At 41.0% G+C, this 16,697-nt stretch overlaps 1 protein-coding gene across 3 annotated transcripts in view; it reads right to left on the bottom strand.

The window, feature by feature from the left end:
- PARD3B (par-3 family cell polarity regulator beta) overlaps nucleotides 1-16,697 on the bottom strand; it is a 397,551-nt gene that overhangs the window by 73,549 nt on the left and 307,305 nt on the right. For all 3 annotated transcript variants that reach the window (XM_084522836.1, XM_084522835.1, XM_084522837.1), the window contains one exon: nucleotides 4,103-4,399. In XM_084522836.1, the coding sequence (XP_084378962.1) occupies nucleotides 4,103-4,399 (297 nt within the window). The remainder of the gene's footprint in view (nucleotides 1-4,102; nucleotides 4,400-16,697) is intronic.

Below are 16,697 nucleotides of genomic sequence, written 5' to 3' on the forward strand. Positions count from 1 at the left end.
AGAGCTGGAACAGACTAGGGCTTTGGACTCTACTCCTATGCAATAAAACAGTGATTTCTTTCTTTCTTTTCTTTTTTTTTTTTTTTTTTTTTTTTCTTAAATCTGCAACAAGATACAGCTCTGAATGTATTCTTGCTAAACAAAGGAAAACTGTATTCGTTTTTGTCAGACCAGCACTTTGAAATTCCCCAAGATAAGACACATAAATAAATGAAGAATTATACTTGGCAAAGAGTTTGGCATCAGACTTTAAATGTTTCATAGTTCTGGGCTGAGCAAATAAGTTGAGCATGTCTCTAGAACCTTTCAGGAGATGTGCTCAGAGTGTTTGGATAAACTTGACAGCACCATGTTCGAGGGAGGAAAAAAGAGGAAATTGCTTATTCAAAACGTGAGAAAGGGTTACAACATGTGACATGCCTGACATTTAAGTGATAAAAGTGTTTTACATATGCTCTTTTGGCTTTGGTCTGACACCTAGGCTCTGCCATGGTGCAACTTAGCACTGTCATGGTACAGCCTTGATAACTAAACTCAGAAATGTGACTTACCACTCGTTTCGGGAACATATGGGCCACAGACCGCAAAGCCTCTGCTGCAGGCTGAGGAAACGTACAGCGTCTCCAGCAGAGATCCACGAGTTCCCCAGCTGCACAAGGTGCCTGTGCAGGCTGCGCCATCCTCTAGGATGGCATTTGCATTACAGAAAATTGTGTCTAATTACAAATAAACAGAAAAATGCTTGATTTACAATGAAATGTGTGATTTTGCTAGCTTTTTTTTAACCGTCTTTAACTTAACATTCACAGAATACACTGATCATGCTAATGATTTCGCTATATTCATTAATAAGGACAATTTACATTTATATAGCACCTCTCTTAGTTAAGAATCCCAAAGCTTTCAGTAAAATATACACAAAAAAATTAAATCTATTTCACTGAATATAGTAATCGTTGGAATAAAAATCAACGATTGTGAAGCAGTGCAGAAGAACGTTACACAACAGTTGAAAATAAGACAAAGCAAACCCCACAAAATAAACCAACGCAAAAAAATCCCTGAGATGCCAGATGCAATTGTAGGTAAAGGAATGTTAGTATGCAAAGAGCAGTGTGAACCAGGTCTGCGTGTGCCCTACGCAGCAGTGCTTGGAGGCAGCAGACATACTTCAGAATGATTAAAGGAACATTCTTCATACACTTGCAGGCTTTTGTTTTCTGCAATAGTGGGATCTCTGTGGGAGATTCTCAGTTTAAACTGGGAATCTACTGAGAAGAATAAACTGGGGACACTCAATGGACTCGTGATGAGAAAAGGGAAGGTGGGTAAGTATGTGAGTGGTGATTGGCACATATCTGACCACAAAGCTTCTTTCTTTACAAATGGCCTCTAATTCTACAAGCCATTTATTATGCTAATGCATTCTTCTGCAAAAATAAAATAAAAGTGAACTTACCGTTTCAAATAATGAGTTTTAATTCTCTATCATAATGACACATAACGAATTTCCAGACCAAAATGCAATAAAGTATTCTCTCTGTGTTCAAATCCCCCTTCTACCCCAAGCTGCATTTACTCTAGTCACTGATCAAATCTCCACACACCACATTACAAGTGGAGAGTCAGAGGCAGGAGAAAAAGCCATCCATCTAAAGTAAAATTAATAGCAAAACTTTGAGAGAGCATGCATGCGTTAGCAGGACCAAAACATGAGCTATTACATGACAAATGCATTGATAAATGTTCAACCCTGCAAATGCAAAATAACTTCGGTTTGGTTAATAAGCATCCATTATAACCCTTTCCCATCATTCTGAGGCAGACAAGGCAGTTTTCATACTTGACCCTTGAAAGCAGATTTGTTTTTGTAATTAACATGTTACCCAGAGATTTTTCTTTCCACATCTCTTTTCTCCTTTCAATACTCTCCCTCTAGCACAGAAAGATTTCCTTGCGTGTAGTTGCCACTACATTCAACAACTGCTGGCTGAGACCTCACAACACACTGCATAAATTCACATCAAATTATTCAGGTTTGGCACATTTCTGCTGGTGAGTAACAACAACCTTTTTGTCTCTGAGACAAAGGAAATAAAGATTTAAAAAAAGAACAAAGGCAGCCTAATAAGAATCCCATATTTCCTATTTTTTCCTAATCTGGCTAAACACTATCTACAAGCCTCAGAAATTCAACAAAGCAAAGTTGTTGTGGACTGTTTGTCTTTCAGTACAGAACCAAAACAGATGGAACAGCCTCTCAGCATGACTTCTGATCACAGGTCAGACATTAGGTAACTTTTTTTTTTTCTTGTTTAGTTTTTCACTGAATTATCATGGCAGGACATGCAATTACAGATAAATACACTGTAAAACCCAGGACCCCAACACTGTATCCAGACTTGGTTGGGATTGCGATCATGTCCACATACCAAGTCAAGAGTTCATTCAGTGTAGTTACAGCCACAACATAAGCAATCAAACAAAAGAGGCCAGAGGGAGAGACTAGGGCATTTCTTCATGGCTGCATGGAAAAACAATGTTTAAACCACACTTCAAAACTGATGACATGTTTAAAATGTTAAGCTATAAAGTGTCTGTTAAAACTGATATTATGAAGCAACCTTTATGACAACGTCTTACTCCCATGCTGAGTTACATCTGTATATACTTATTTTTGAAAAATCCGTGAATCTGAATTTGGACTCCCTCCTGATGGTAATTCTCAGCTCTGGGTTTCCGAGCTAGCGTGAACTTGGTTTCAGATCCCTTCACTATATACAGATGTTCATGCGACTTCAGTAACAATCACCTCAAGCCTTTTCTAGGAAAGCAAAACACTTTAGATGGCAAAAAGCTTCAATCACTGCTTCTAATTTCACCCACTTCACCCTTATGCAGTAGGGGAAGAGTTAACAATACAGAAGAAGAGAATTAGCAATGCCATTATGTTTGGAAAGATCTCTCCCATACTGTATTTAGGTGAAAAAGAGAGATACTCGGCCAATTCCTTGCTAGGCACTTAGATTTATGTCAGAAGTATTTTATTACTATTTATAACAAGGACTCAGTACACATTTTTAAGGCACTGTGATGCCACAAACTGAAAACACTCCTGTATCTGCGCTCGTGTATTTCTCCAAAATTAACAAGTGTGGTATCACACAGAAGAGACTGAGGCTACAGGGAGACACTACCCATACGTGGGCATGAACTCAAAGCATAAACAATTCCTCAAGTCCCCAGTGTCTTTCTCTGTCAGATCTTCTTTTCACATGCACCTCTCTATAATGCCTACACACTCAGATAATGGTTTGAAAAACCCAGCATCAATACATTAACACTGTGATACTAATGAAGACTTATGTTCCTTTAGCCCCAAATTCCAGAAGCATCCAGTTTTAAAACCATCATAATGGTGGGTAATCATCACCTCAACAGAATTTGTTTTCTTTTTAACCCAGGGAAAAACTTGACCATCTTTCTTTGGTGCTATCAACCTGGAACCTTGACAGTAAGGATTAAAAATTGCTCTTTCCTTCCCACTTGGTTATTGGAAAGGCTGTGAAAGGCAATCAGTCTTGTGAAGCCACACTTCACAGTCTGCATAAAAATGCCATGATTCCCAGTCCTCTCCCCAGCCTAATTGAAAGTGCATAATATCACACAGCTGGGAAAAACTAAACTATAAACATATGCAATATGTCATGTTATCATACAAAACCTGTTACTAATAGGCATTTGATGATCAGCAAGATCGAAAGGGATCTGAAACCAGAGATTATTTTTGCTGCAGTTTAAGAACTTTTCCCGAGTGAAAAAGGGAAAAGCACTCTCTCAGCAGGGGAGAAATTGGACTGAAGTCAGTTCATTCATTCTGTTTGTGAAATATGGACTTTTCTTTAATGATTTCTGTTTGACTGCTGTCTTGCTCAGATGCTTTAGGGGCATTGCTAGAGCAAATTACAGTTTTAAGAGGAAATCCATGGCTTTCTAAGTCAGTAAATACAGGTGCCTGGGGCATCTGAACAGCCTCCCTGCCCAGCCCCAATCTCCCCTCTGCCAAGCTATTATTGTTTCTAATGCCAGGTGGCAATGTTACCTGTCACCAGGAGTCTGTGGGTAGTGCTGCTTGTTTATTTTTGCATACAATCCTTCCAAGTGCTCCCTCTCCATTGGTGCTGAAGCAGAATCACGTGGATACACAAAGGTTTCTGCTACTGCTGGTGATGATGGCCTGTAAATGCTCGCTGCTGGATACGCCTCTCGGAAGTGATTCACTCTAGCATAATTTGGATCCACCTCATCATCATCAATGTCAGGTCCTCCAGGACTAGTGGAATAATCAAGCAGGCCTCTCAGTTGCTTTTGCCGTAACTCCTGATGCTTTGCACCAATCCTAACAATGAAAAACAAAGAACAAATATACAGTTGGATCTGCTTCAACAGCAACCACAGACACTGATTCATCATGTAAATTTGGAGCACCAGCTCCAAATCCAACTGTTTAGATCTTCCGCTACGCAGTGAACTGGTGCCAGATGAAACAAAATGGTGCACACATTTGTCTCTGGAAATCACCTTTGTAACCAAGGTGGTCATCGTTCTGGTGAAAAAAACACAATGCTGAATATAGTGGCTTTTTAGAGGTGTATATGCATATCTGTGCATACATATGGTTTTAATTCTACAGCTGCTCTCCACTTTGTGGTTAATATACCTCACCCAGTCCTGAAACACTTAATCTAAAGTAGCCAATAAAATGATTACTGTCCCTTGTACAGTTGACCCACACAGATTCTTATAAATAAGCTAACTTTTGAAAAGTGGATTAAATGTGAACATTGATTTAAGACAACTCTGCCATTTCTCCATTAAAGGACCACAGTTCATTTGCTGAAGATTTAATTTTTTTAATTTTATTTTGGCTGAATAGATGGGGAAATCACGCCTCACTATATACAGGATAGGGAAAAAGTAAAACAGCAAAGAAATTAATAGAAACCTGACAGAGATGAATTGGTGCATATAAGTGAATTAAAGACTATTACTGGCAGTACTCCACTGTGATAAAGCCTTAAGTGGTATTACAAAATGCTGCTGCTAATCAGGGCCATTGTGTAATCTCTTTGGAATAGTAAAACATATTCAGGTAAATTTCAAACTCAGCTGATATTCAATGATTCAACATTCATGCTGAAGGAAAAAAAAAAACAACAACCTATAGCAAGGCACATGCAACTTCTACTAACTGCTCAGCTACTCTTCAACACAGCATAATTAAATGCCGTGAGATGGATCAAGCAGAATGCTGATCACAGTATGCAGTAAATAGCATTTAGAGAAAATAATGAAGCATGGATGAAAAAATGAAGAATGGAAGACAGATACAGAAATGCAGTGATTGACAGAAGAAGCCAACATTCATTGTTTACTGTATCTGAAGTACAGCATCAGCACAGAAGGAATAGTATAATTTGTACCAAAGAAGAGTAAGTACAAAGGGTGTAAGCAGACCTGGTTCCCTCAGTTAAGCCTCAGGACTCTGCAGAGTGAAAAATGAAGATGTTTTCAAGAGTTTTGAATGGACATGGAGAAAACAGTTCCTTGAAAGAAGAGAAGAGCCCATCAGGAGCTTGGTGCTGATGATCCAGTCTGGCAGACAGCTGCTATTAAGTGGAGAATGAGATTCATGCCACTTATTTTGTTCCATTAGAATTGTATCATCGAAATAAATGTTTATTACTTTTCAAATGATTTATAGCTTCACAAATAATTCTAATGAGAACAACATGCTTTTCTCCACATACGTCTGAGTACATTAATGTGCACCATGCAGGCTTTTCAGTTAGACCTCTCCCTTATTCATGTGAGGACGTATCTAGTGAGGGTGCCAAATAAAAGGGCAAGTTTTTAATGCTTAAAATGTAGGCATACTTTACAGTGGGATGAGCCTGCATATGATACGATACAAGGCCGTTGACAGAGGAGATGTCTGTTCTCCACTCCATGTTTCCTCAGTGGAGCACATCACCTTTTTTCTCTCGAAATACTTTCTTATAAGGACTAAGAGGAGAGAGAGTAATATTTTCCTATTACACCATTTCTGCTTTTCTTCAAGTTCTTGATTCCAGCCCAGTTAGTTCATTTTCTTTTATTTTTCTTATTTTTTCATTAAAAGGTCTCACAAAGCCTAAATGTAATCTACTGCATTATTCTTAGAGATTAAAGGTCAATTAGAAGAAATAAACTCTAATCCAAGTGTATCCTTGACACCTCTCAGGTTTCTACACTTAGGCTTCCTAAGAATTCCTCCTTTTTTCTTCCTGGAGTTTCTCTACTCTGTACAATCTCCTCCTCCTTCCATACCCTTCACCCTACTTCTCTTTCACTTCATGTTTCAATGCCACACGTACTCCCTGTTGTGCATTTGAATGATGGTTCAGGTCATGACAGGTGCTAGCACCAAGTACAAACTCACACAGGCTATGCCAGTATCTTGAAGTTGTAGCAGATTCTGCACAACGCTTGCTTTATCCGCAAGGGAAATTTTTCAGGAGAATCTTATGGAGGGCACAGCCCGGCATCAATGTGTGATAAATTCAGTTATTAAGGTGTATCTTCTCCCATTTTACTGCCAATTGCTCTGGCTCATCTGGCTGAGGACTTCTTGAGATGGTGAGAATTTAATGGAATTCACAGAATGATGGGATGTGCAGCTTATTCTTGGTAAAACTAATAGTGAAAGTGGTATAGACCTTGGTAACGGTCATGCTTTTCTTCATAAAACAATGGACAACAGTATGGGGAGAAAAGTCATCATGGAGGAGCTATATATGACAACAAGCTAAAAAGTAGTGGTCATCATTCATTTCCATCTAAACCACAAACCATCGCTAGCAAATTAGTAATAATTAAAGAGCAGCTGAAAGCATGCAGAAGCCTTTATCCTCCAAGGACTTGTGAATAAAGATAAAAGAGAGATTATACAGCAGAGTTTTGTGGAGAAAACCAGTCTGCCCATGTGCAAAAAAAACCACATTCATCATTCACATAAAGAAATCTGTGGCAAAGTTATCACCTGGGACATTTGTGCAAAAAACAAATTTTCCAGGTAGCTCTTCACCAAGAGCACTCATTGTGCTATGATGGGGGTGGATTCTCACTGCAAATATGGCCTCAGACATCAGTGAAGCAGGGAGGGAGGTCTACATTGCTGATTTCTATCTTTTATACATAAAGAGACTTCAAGAGAAACCCTCTTGCAGAAGGATTAATATTTTACATGTCCCACATGGGATTACATCAGAAATGTAAAAATCTATCTATTTTTGTTTAAAAAATTCACACAAATAACCGTTAGCTCCTGCACTCCTCAATAACTCTGTCTGGCTGGTAGCTGTCCTTGCTTCTCATTATCCTGCTCTTCACCTACTAAAATTCACAAGGCACTTTGAGATTGTTTCTGCCTTTCAGATAAGTTTGAAAAAGATTATTTGAATCTTCTTCCAGGGAAGCTCATGGAGCAGATTATCTTGAGTGTCATCACGCAGCACTTACAGGGCAAGCACGTGATCAGGCCCAGTCAGCATGGGTTTATGAAAGGCAGGTCCTGCTTGATGAACCTGATCTCCTTCTATGACAAAGTGACATGCTTGGTGGATGAGGGAAAGGCTCTGGATGTGGCCTACCTTGATTTCAGCAAGGCTTTTGACACCGTTTCCCACAGCATTCTCCTCAAGAAACTGGCTGCTCTTGGCTTGGACTGGCGCACGCTTCGTTGGGTTAGAAACTGGCTGGATAGCCGGGCCCAAAGAGTTGTGGTGAATGGAGTCAAATCCAGTTGGAGGCCAGTCACTAGTGGCGTCCCCCAGGGCTCGGTGCTGGGGCCGGTCCTCTTTAATACCTTTATCGATGATCTGGACGAGGGCATCGAGTGCACCCTCAGTAAGTTCGCAGATGACACCAAGTTAGGTGCGTGTGTTGATCTGCTCGAGGGTAGGAAGGCTCTGCAGGAGAATCTGGATAGGCTGCACCGATGGGCTGAGGTCAACTGCATGAAGTTCAACAAGGCCAAGTGCCGGGTCCTGCACCTGGGGCGCAATAACCCCAAGCAGAGCTACAGGCTGGGAGAGAAGTGGTTCGAGAGCTGCCAGGCAGAGAAGAACCTGGGAGTATTGGTTGATAGTCAGCTGAATATGAGCCAGCAGTGTGCTCAGGTGGCCAAGAAGGCCAACAGCATCCTGGCTTGCATAAGAAGCAGTGTGGCCAGCAGGGCTAGGGAAGTGATTGTCCCTCTGTACTCGGCTCTGGTGAGGCCGTACCTCGAGTACTGTGTTCAGTTTTGGGCCCCTCGCTACAAGAAGGACATCGAGGTGCTTGAGCGAGTCCAGAGAAGGGCAACGAAGCTGGTGAGGGGCCTGGAGAACAAGTCCTACGAGGAGCGGCTGAGGGAGCTGGGCTTGTTCAGCCTGGAGAAGAGGAGGCTCAGGGGCGACCTTATTGCACTCTATAGGTACATTAAAGGAGGCTGTAGAGAGATGGGGGTTGGTCTGTTCTCCCATGTGCCTGGTGACAGGACGAGGCGGAATGGGCTAAAGTTGCGCCAGGAGTGTTTTAGGTTGGATATTAGGAAGAACTTCTTTACTGAGAGGGTTGTGAGGCATTGGAACAGGCTGCCCAGGGAAGTGGTGGAGTCACCGTCCCTGGAGGTCTTCAAAAGATGTTTAGATGTAGAGCTTAGGGATATGGTTTAGTGGGGACTGTTAGTGTTAGGTCAGAGGTTGGACTCGATGATCTTGAGGTCTCTTCCAACCTAGACAATTCTGTGATTCTGTGATTCTTAAAAGCCCAGAAAACTGAAGGGCTTTGGCCTCAATTAGCGATTAAAAAGCCTAACACAGACCTTGGTACGTGAATATATCAGCAGAGGTACAAGCTTCATGGCACACAGTGGGGAATTATTATAGGCCCATGTGGGATGACAGAGTGCAGAAAAGCAAGAGGACTTTGCAATCAAGGAACAGTCTTCTCACACGCCAGTGCGGAAGGCACGGCACACATTCACAAGAAGAGTCCCAACAGTTTCTCAGAAATGAGGAGACATAACATTCTTTGGACCAATACATCACCTGTCCCCTAGGTACTTAAGACCTATCTGAAAACAAAAGTGTGCGCAGCACAGCAGCATCACATGATTTTTGCTTTCATGTCTGACAGCGAGAGTAATTTGTTCTGCTATCAATAATGGTACATTCTGCACAACAAAAGCTGGAATTAGGTCACCACAATTTTCTTTTGTTCCTGTAAATAAGTCTACCTTCTTCTACTTCTTCTGAATGCAACCTCCAATTGCTTCCACTATTGTAAGCCAAACCTGCTCAAGAACAATTATTTCCATTCTATATTATACTGACCAGCCAATACCAGGTTATGTCAAATTTTTCATGATCAATGTTTCATCTTTTCAGCACAGCTATTACAACTGCATTAATATTTTGTGTTTCTTTTCTACCCTTCCATACGAATCTATAAAGTTTGCTCTGTGATCTCTTTTTCACTTCAATCCAAATGTTCAAATATATGGAAACAAACTGCCAGATGACTGATTATTCTTTCCTTCTCTCTATTTACCTGGATTTCCAGGCCTTCTCTTACATTTTTCACCTTGGAAATTGCTTTGCATTTTTCTGAAGTTTTAAATACGCTCACTGTATTTCAGCATCATGTTTTCACCCAGTTTTAAAGCAATCATTTTTTCTGCAGCACATCCCAGTTGGTGCACAGGAATCCTTTACTGAGATATAGAAAAAATAAATGTTGCATTTCTTCTCTCTCTCCTACAACTCTCTGTCAACCCTACTAAGAAGGTTACTTCTGCTGCATCCCAGTGTATTGGTTTTACATTTCTGCATCTTCCTCTGCACTTCTTCCCATCTGAAAAAGCACTATCTTTATTTCCCACCACAAAAACACAAAGAAAGACATTCAAAATCAACACAATTATCATAGCAACCAGCTTACAGTTATTATGAACAAACAGTAATTACAAGAGAGTCCAAGACTTGAAGCACAGGATGGGTCTGGTTAAACAACTGGTGCAAACTTGTGACAAAAGATAAAATGTCACTCAGCACCACGATGCTGGCAGTGAAACCAGAGATGAGGAGAGGCACAGGTCACCATCTGAACAATTTAGTGTAGCACTGAAGTTTCTACAAACTTCCTGATGAGGGAAGGGGAAAAAAAAGCCTCTCAGAATGAAGGGAAGTTAAATATATTTCCTTTTGGGTATCCCATATCAGTCCTGCTTGCTCTCTTCCGCCACCTGAACACCACGCTCTCCAGTTAAATCACTGCATGACAACTACATCAACTTCCCTTAGCTGTGTCTCTGTAAAAACACAGCCTTTGCACACCAGCAGTCTGAGAACAAGCAACAGAAGTGCTGCATCAAGCAATGCCCTTTCTATTTCCTGTGACCTACCTTTTCCTCAACAGCATCCAACACATATCCTATCTTCATCTTTTCTGTCACTTTCAAGACCCACTAGCTATTGCTAGAACCTTTCTCTACAGCAAATCATGTCAGTAGAAAAAAGTACTTTGATAAAATATATAAGCTCAATAAAACCATAGGCAACATTTTCAAAACATGTTGCATGATTTGAAAATGAGTTAAATGAAGACAGTATCTAATATGCCTCACATACTTCTGAAAGTGGGACACAGTATTTTGAAAACATTTATCGACACCTCATGTAATACTCGGTAGCACACCCCCAGCACTATAAATCAAGTAAATGCCCTCATCTACTTTCAACCTTCCTACCTGACGTACCCACACAAATCCCATATGCTGACTGTGCATGTATTACTGCATGAAAAGCTGCACAAGGCCGGAGTGCAACAGCCACAGAAGGGTTAACAGCCCCAGCAGCTCCTTCCAGCTGCAGCTCAGAGCTCAGACACACGATTGAGTTACTGTGGCTTAACAAGTTATTGTGTTTCTGCTGAGCTACTGTCAATGACCACATATGTATTCGCTGCCTGTGACAAACACAATGTAAAATGCTTTAGCCTGACATCAGTGACAGAGACACTGACAGGCAAAAGCTGGCTCAGAAGACAGCAGCTCACCAAGAGCAAGGCAGCTGCTGGAAGGGCTTGGGACCACCTCAAGAAAACTCCAAAAAAAAGGAGTGGAGCAGAAGTGGCTTGTGGAGCACACCCAGGAATGCTTTCAGGAATGGCATGAGAGGGCCAGAAAAAGCCACACCAGATACTCCTCATCTCTTGGCTTCCCAGGGTGGGTGGCTGGGTTGGGAGCAGGGAACAAGAAAATGCTGAACCTTCTAAAACCCATGCAGAAAAAAAACTCTGGAAAAACTAAAACACCGGACTTAGTGTGAGCAGCACAGTAGCTGAAAGAAGGCCAGGGTCATAAAAAACTTTGGAAATCAAAGACCGCTTGCAACAAGGTGCAACCAGGCACATATTGGATGCAACCCAGCCTGCAGCTCTGGAGGCCCAACACCAGCCCTAGCTTGGAAGGAGATGTGCAGGGAGTCACCATCTAAGGAGCTATCGCCTTGGGGCAGTCCTGCCACCCCCATGCAAGGCTCAGGGTATCTGCCACCCAACAGGAGGCACAAGAAGCTGCTTGGAGGCACAAACAGCCGCTAGATCTGATCACAGTGTAAGGACAACAGGAGGGGAGCTCAGCCCAGGAGACACCATGGGCTTTTACTTCTGCAAGGCTGCATTTCACACCAGAACAGCTTTGGATGAGGGAGAAAAGAACAATCAACCAGAAATATACCCATGACAAAAAGCACAGTCTTTACTGAGGCATTTGAACGTCTCCCTTGCACACCCATGAGCTCTGGGATGTCCTGTCAGCACGAAGTCTGGCAAGAAACACTTCTCTAGAGGGTCTCAAAAAGCTCACAGCTTTCTGGCGGCACAAGCCCCACCAGAAGCACTTGTGTGGTGACAGTCCCATGGAAAGCAGGGGCAGGAGCACTGCATACTGGCTTACTGGTGCAAGAACACGAGCTGGAGGCGGATGCTATGTGAAATGTGCTCCAGCCCACCAACTTTAGAAGTGGTGGTGTAAGCCCTGTTGTGACCATGCTTTCAGCAGCAAGTTAGGAGAGTCAAGTCCCAGCAGGACTAGGCACACATGCCACTTCCAGATGCCTCATTTTGTATCAGCAGTGGCTTTTAGTACAATTTTTGCTAGCTATTTACTAAAGTAGCAATGGCTTTTCCCAGTACTTTCTGCTAAGCTGTTACAGCTTCAGCTTTATCCATGTTTTTATACACAAGTATGAAATACCTATGAGTTTACGGAGTATTCTCTGTTTCTATCTCAAGATAAGGTAAAAAATTGATTAGCACAACCTGTAGCTTGCAACCCAGAGTTGCCAGTAAGCACCTGTGACCAATCTGTGTTGCTGCAGAAAGGTTGCTCTTACTTTTGAGGGCACAGAGCCCTCAAAATTGACAGCACTGAAGTTGTTCAATGGATCCAAAATGGCAAGTGGTACTATTTCTTCTGATTTCTCAGGGAAAGCACAAGAGTGATGCTTTTTTTTTTTTTTAATAAGCCATGCACTGACTGTGCTTAGTACTGAGCAGATACAAAGAATGACACGGTTTAAGCCTCAAGGTGCCAATCTAAGTAGTCAAACACAACTAATGGACAGAAAATATACTTGCTGACCAAATGGTGTATTTTATAATAGCGAAATACTGAGTGGTTCAGGGACTTTGTTCTATACTTAAGATGAATACAGCAACATTTCTTGTAAGGTAGATTAAAAGCAATAGTCTTTGTTGAAGAGCAAGCATATATATGAATAAGAAAGATGCTGGCTAAGTCAATGAAAGATATTCCTGGGGGAGAATAAAGAATATCAACAGATAAAACATGCAACAGAAACAGGGAGGGAGCGATAGGTCTTTTAGGAGAATTTCTATCCTGTTCACAAAAAGAGGAGCAGAATAAGAGCAGGTGAGTGTGTGTACAAGTAGTTTGAGGTGCACCTAAACTCTGAAAAAGAACCTGATCTTTAAGTCTTTTGAAATCATTGAGATGCTAAACATTTTCCCACTCATTTGGTTCTTCCTTGTGAACAGCAGAATAAAAGCTGCTGCACTGATTTTTTCCCCACTCATGTGACTCTCCCCGAGATCTACATACTGCAATGATTACTCAATTTACATCTGATTTAGTATCTTAATACTTCAACTGTGATTTTACATAACATTTCTGCTTTTGTCTCTCATTTACCTAATTCATACATATATTGAGTAACGGGTTGACTAGAGGAAAGCAGCCTATTTCTGCAGGAGGTCACTTAGATTTCCATTGGGTTTAATGTTTTAATTTCTTTCTAGCTGCTAGCAAAATATATTTTGGTAACTAAAATATTGTATTTTCATTCATTTACATAATAGTGGACTGAAAACATCCTGCCTTCAGATATTCATAAGCCATAATCACTGATGGGAATGGATATATTTCACTTGAATATCTGAGGAAGTAATTTCAGTATAGTGCTTTTAATTTTTTTTATTTCACACTCATTTTTCAGATGGGCATGGTCTATAATGACATTAATAACTTGATTCAAACCTGCATCTTTTATCAGGAAAAGACTCACTTATATTTTTTCAATCATCATCTAGGAAAACTCTAGAGGTAGGCAAGTCTTACAGCTAAATAAAATAATAATAAAAAAAAAGATATCCAAACAACATCTAACTTAGCATTACCTTTCAGGGCATTCTGCTGGAGGCATATTTGTCAAAAACAACCTCTCCATAAACTATGCAAGTGTTTCTTCATTCTATCTCATTCTATTGTGCTGGATTTGAACAACTTATTTACAATTACAGATACTAATTGCAGGGAGAAGAACAGAAACGGTCTTGGAAATAAATAAAAAATAAGGCATCTCACAAATTTAAAAGAGTAAGAGACTAACTTGGGCTAAGATAGATCTTGCAACAAGCATTAAGTGGCCCAACAATCAAAACCACCAAGTTTTAAACACAAAACAATGCCTATTCTGGAGAACTATCCTATGCCTTCCATGTAATGCTGAATTGACTGAAAAAGCTGCCCTTTGATGGCTGTAAGCAAAGAAACATGGGAAAGAAAAAACTAAGAAGGAAATTTTATGGTCAATGTAGCCTAAGTTTATGACAAACTGAAGATGAAACATAGCCGTTTCATGCCACAAAACAAGAATTTTCCTGATGACTAAGTGTGAGCTTTGGACAGAAAAGACAGATGGCTCAATGTTCTTCCATTTATCTCAGGGGTGACAGGGAGTGATCACCAAGTCACTCAGGATCTTGCCCTGTAAAGAAAAATTTTGGTTCTAATGAGGTCAGTGCGTTCCTGCTCATGAACTTCAATGAGAGCACGACTTCACTTTTGCTGCTAAATCTAAGAAAGTTTCAGCAGCTCTCTTTTTTTCTACATTAGTTCTACATTTGGTGAAATGCAGCAGATTACTAAAAGCAAATTATCACATTAAATTCTGTATTTTACTACATTATGCAATTTTCTCTGCTTTTAACTATCCTGTGTTGTTTTCTGAAGTGCCAATTTCATTAAAAAAAATAAAATAGGGTAGAAGGAACCCTCTAAAGGTCACCCTGTTCCATCTCCTGCTGAAAAAGCAAGGCTGGCTACACTACCAGGTTGCTCAGCCTCTTGTCAACAGGATGTTCCTTGTTTTGTAGCAATGTGGATTAAATAGTGGAATCATTCCAGGTTTGTCAAAATTCCTTCTTTAGTGTCTTTCAACTGAAATGTTCTGATGCCTTTAGGAACTTCAGTCTCCTCCTGTAAGAAGACCTTGTATCTGCAGGGACTTTGCAGACCATAAGTAAGTTGTGGGCCTAGCTCTCTACGCTGATTTAAAGGGATTCCCAGGCTGCTATGATATGTTCTTTTCAGTAAAAAAATATCTAGGTCAGGTATTCTGCACATCATACCTGAGGAAGGACAGCAGAGCCTGTATTAGGTAAGTACTCTGCATGCCTAACACTAGTCATGGTGCACTACTGGGCTCCAATAAAATGTCTGTCACATAACGTGAATTTTACTGCAGGTTCATGTTTTCGAAACCCCAGAACCTACCCACTACCTTCTGTTCTGAATTCACCCACCCACATGTGGCCCAGAACTTTGTTCAATGCTAATTTGTGGCCCACAGATCACCTGAGACCTGGGATCACAGCACTTCCTGATGAACCTTGAATCTAGCATCTAAAATTAACTCAAAAGGAGGATGTGATGACACAGGATCTGGCAGAGAGTTCAGCTTCAACTGTACAAATCATTAAGTCATACACCTCTACTGACACCTAGGCCAGCTGTCTTTAAATCTATGTCACATTATTTTTTTCCAGAAATCAAAATCCAAGCAGAAATGTGGCCTCTTTAGGCTTCAACACGCCAATGAGGTGTGCAACAGATGCACCTCAAGAGATTACTTTGTCCTACCACCTTTAGGAAAGAAAGTAGATTTAATTATTTATAATACGGTAGTAATGCAATATACTTGGGACATCTCTGCACAGGTACCTACCATGTGCAGTTCCCACTCACCTAGTGAGACCTCATGATTTTGCAAAACCACCTCTGCAACCGCATACATACTGTGCCTTAATTTGAATTAAATACTTGTAGTGGAAGGAGCAGGCCTAGCTCCACATGATAGGATGTATTTCCCGTTTCCTTATTCTACACTCAATGACATCAAACCTGGAACCTATTGAACAGAATCTCCCTGTTCAAGAACAGGAACAATATCCGTCTGTCAGTCTGGGCTTCACATTTGCTCTTGTTGTTGTTTTCCTAATTACCAGTCTTGGACTAGAGAGCAAAACCGAGCTTTGACCGAGCAGAGAAGACTTCAAGCTTTTCAGTTATTTTGGTTTAAGCTTGCTATGGAGAATCACAAATGCAAACTGAATCCCCATGAATTGTACTTTCATTTTTTTCCACTGGAAACAGGAACAGGAATTCTGTGCTGTGGCTTTACTTCAAAGCGCCTGCCAAGGACTTCTGATAGATTGTTATAAATCACAATTGGAAGGGCAAGGTACGAAATGCAGCTTCCAAGTCATTCTTATGCTCTTATTGATTTTGGGGTAGGCCAAGAGCTGACCTACGGTCTGTACTGCATCTAAGAAATCCCTAAGCCAGATTAGTCTGTCTCCTAGAAAGCACTCTACTACCCAGGCTGGCTAGTACACTGGCCAGTTTCACTGTATTAATTTGGTCTTTAAAAGTTTCTAATAACAGTATTTCTGTTTTACAGTCTAATTTTTTAAAACACCAAGCAATAAAGCTCCCATACATCCAGAAAGCACTGCACTGGCATGTCCACGCAAGCAAGAGCCAGGCCATTGCCACTGGGCTGCTCGGACCTCTTGGTTCGGTGGGCAAGTAGCACAGCTTGTGAAAAGTGGTCTCCAGAGCAAAGTGGAACCAGTGCCTCAAAGATGAGCAAACCAAGGACACTTTGATGAGACTTTGGGTCTTAGAGGGCACGGCTATGATACCTGGAGAGGGTTATTTTCAGCAATCTCCAATACATGGAACAGTACTGCGATAGTTTAAGAGAAGGACCAACTCCACATGCCATTTTGCCATCCACAGTGCGAAATGC

The sequence above is a fragment of the Aythya ferina genome, assembly GCF_964211825.1.
Source record: "Aythya ferina genome assembly, chromosome: 6".
Classification (NCBI taxonomy): Eukaryota; Metazoa; Chordata; class Aves; order Anseriformes; family Anatidae; genus Aythya; species Aythya ferina.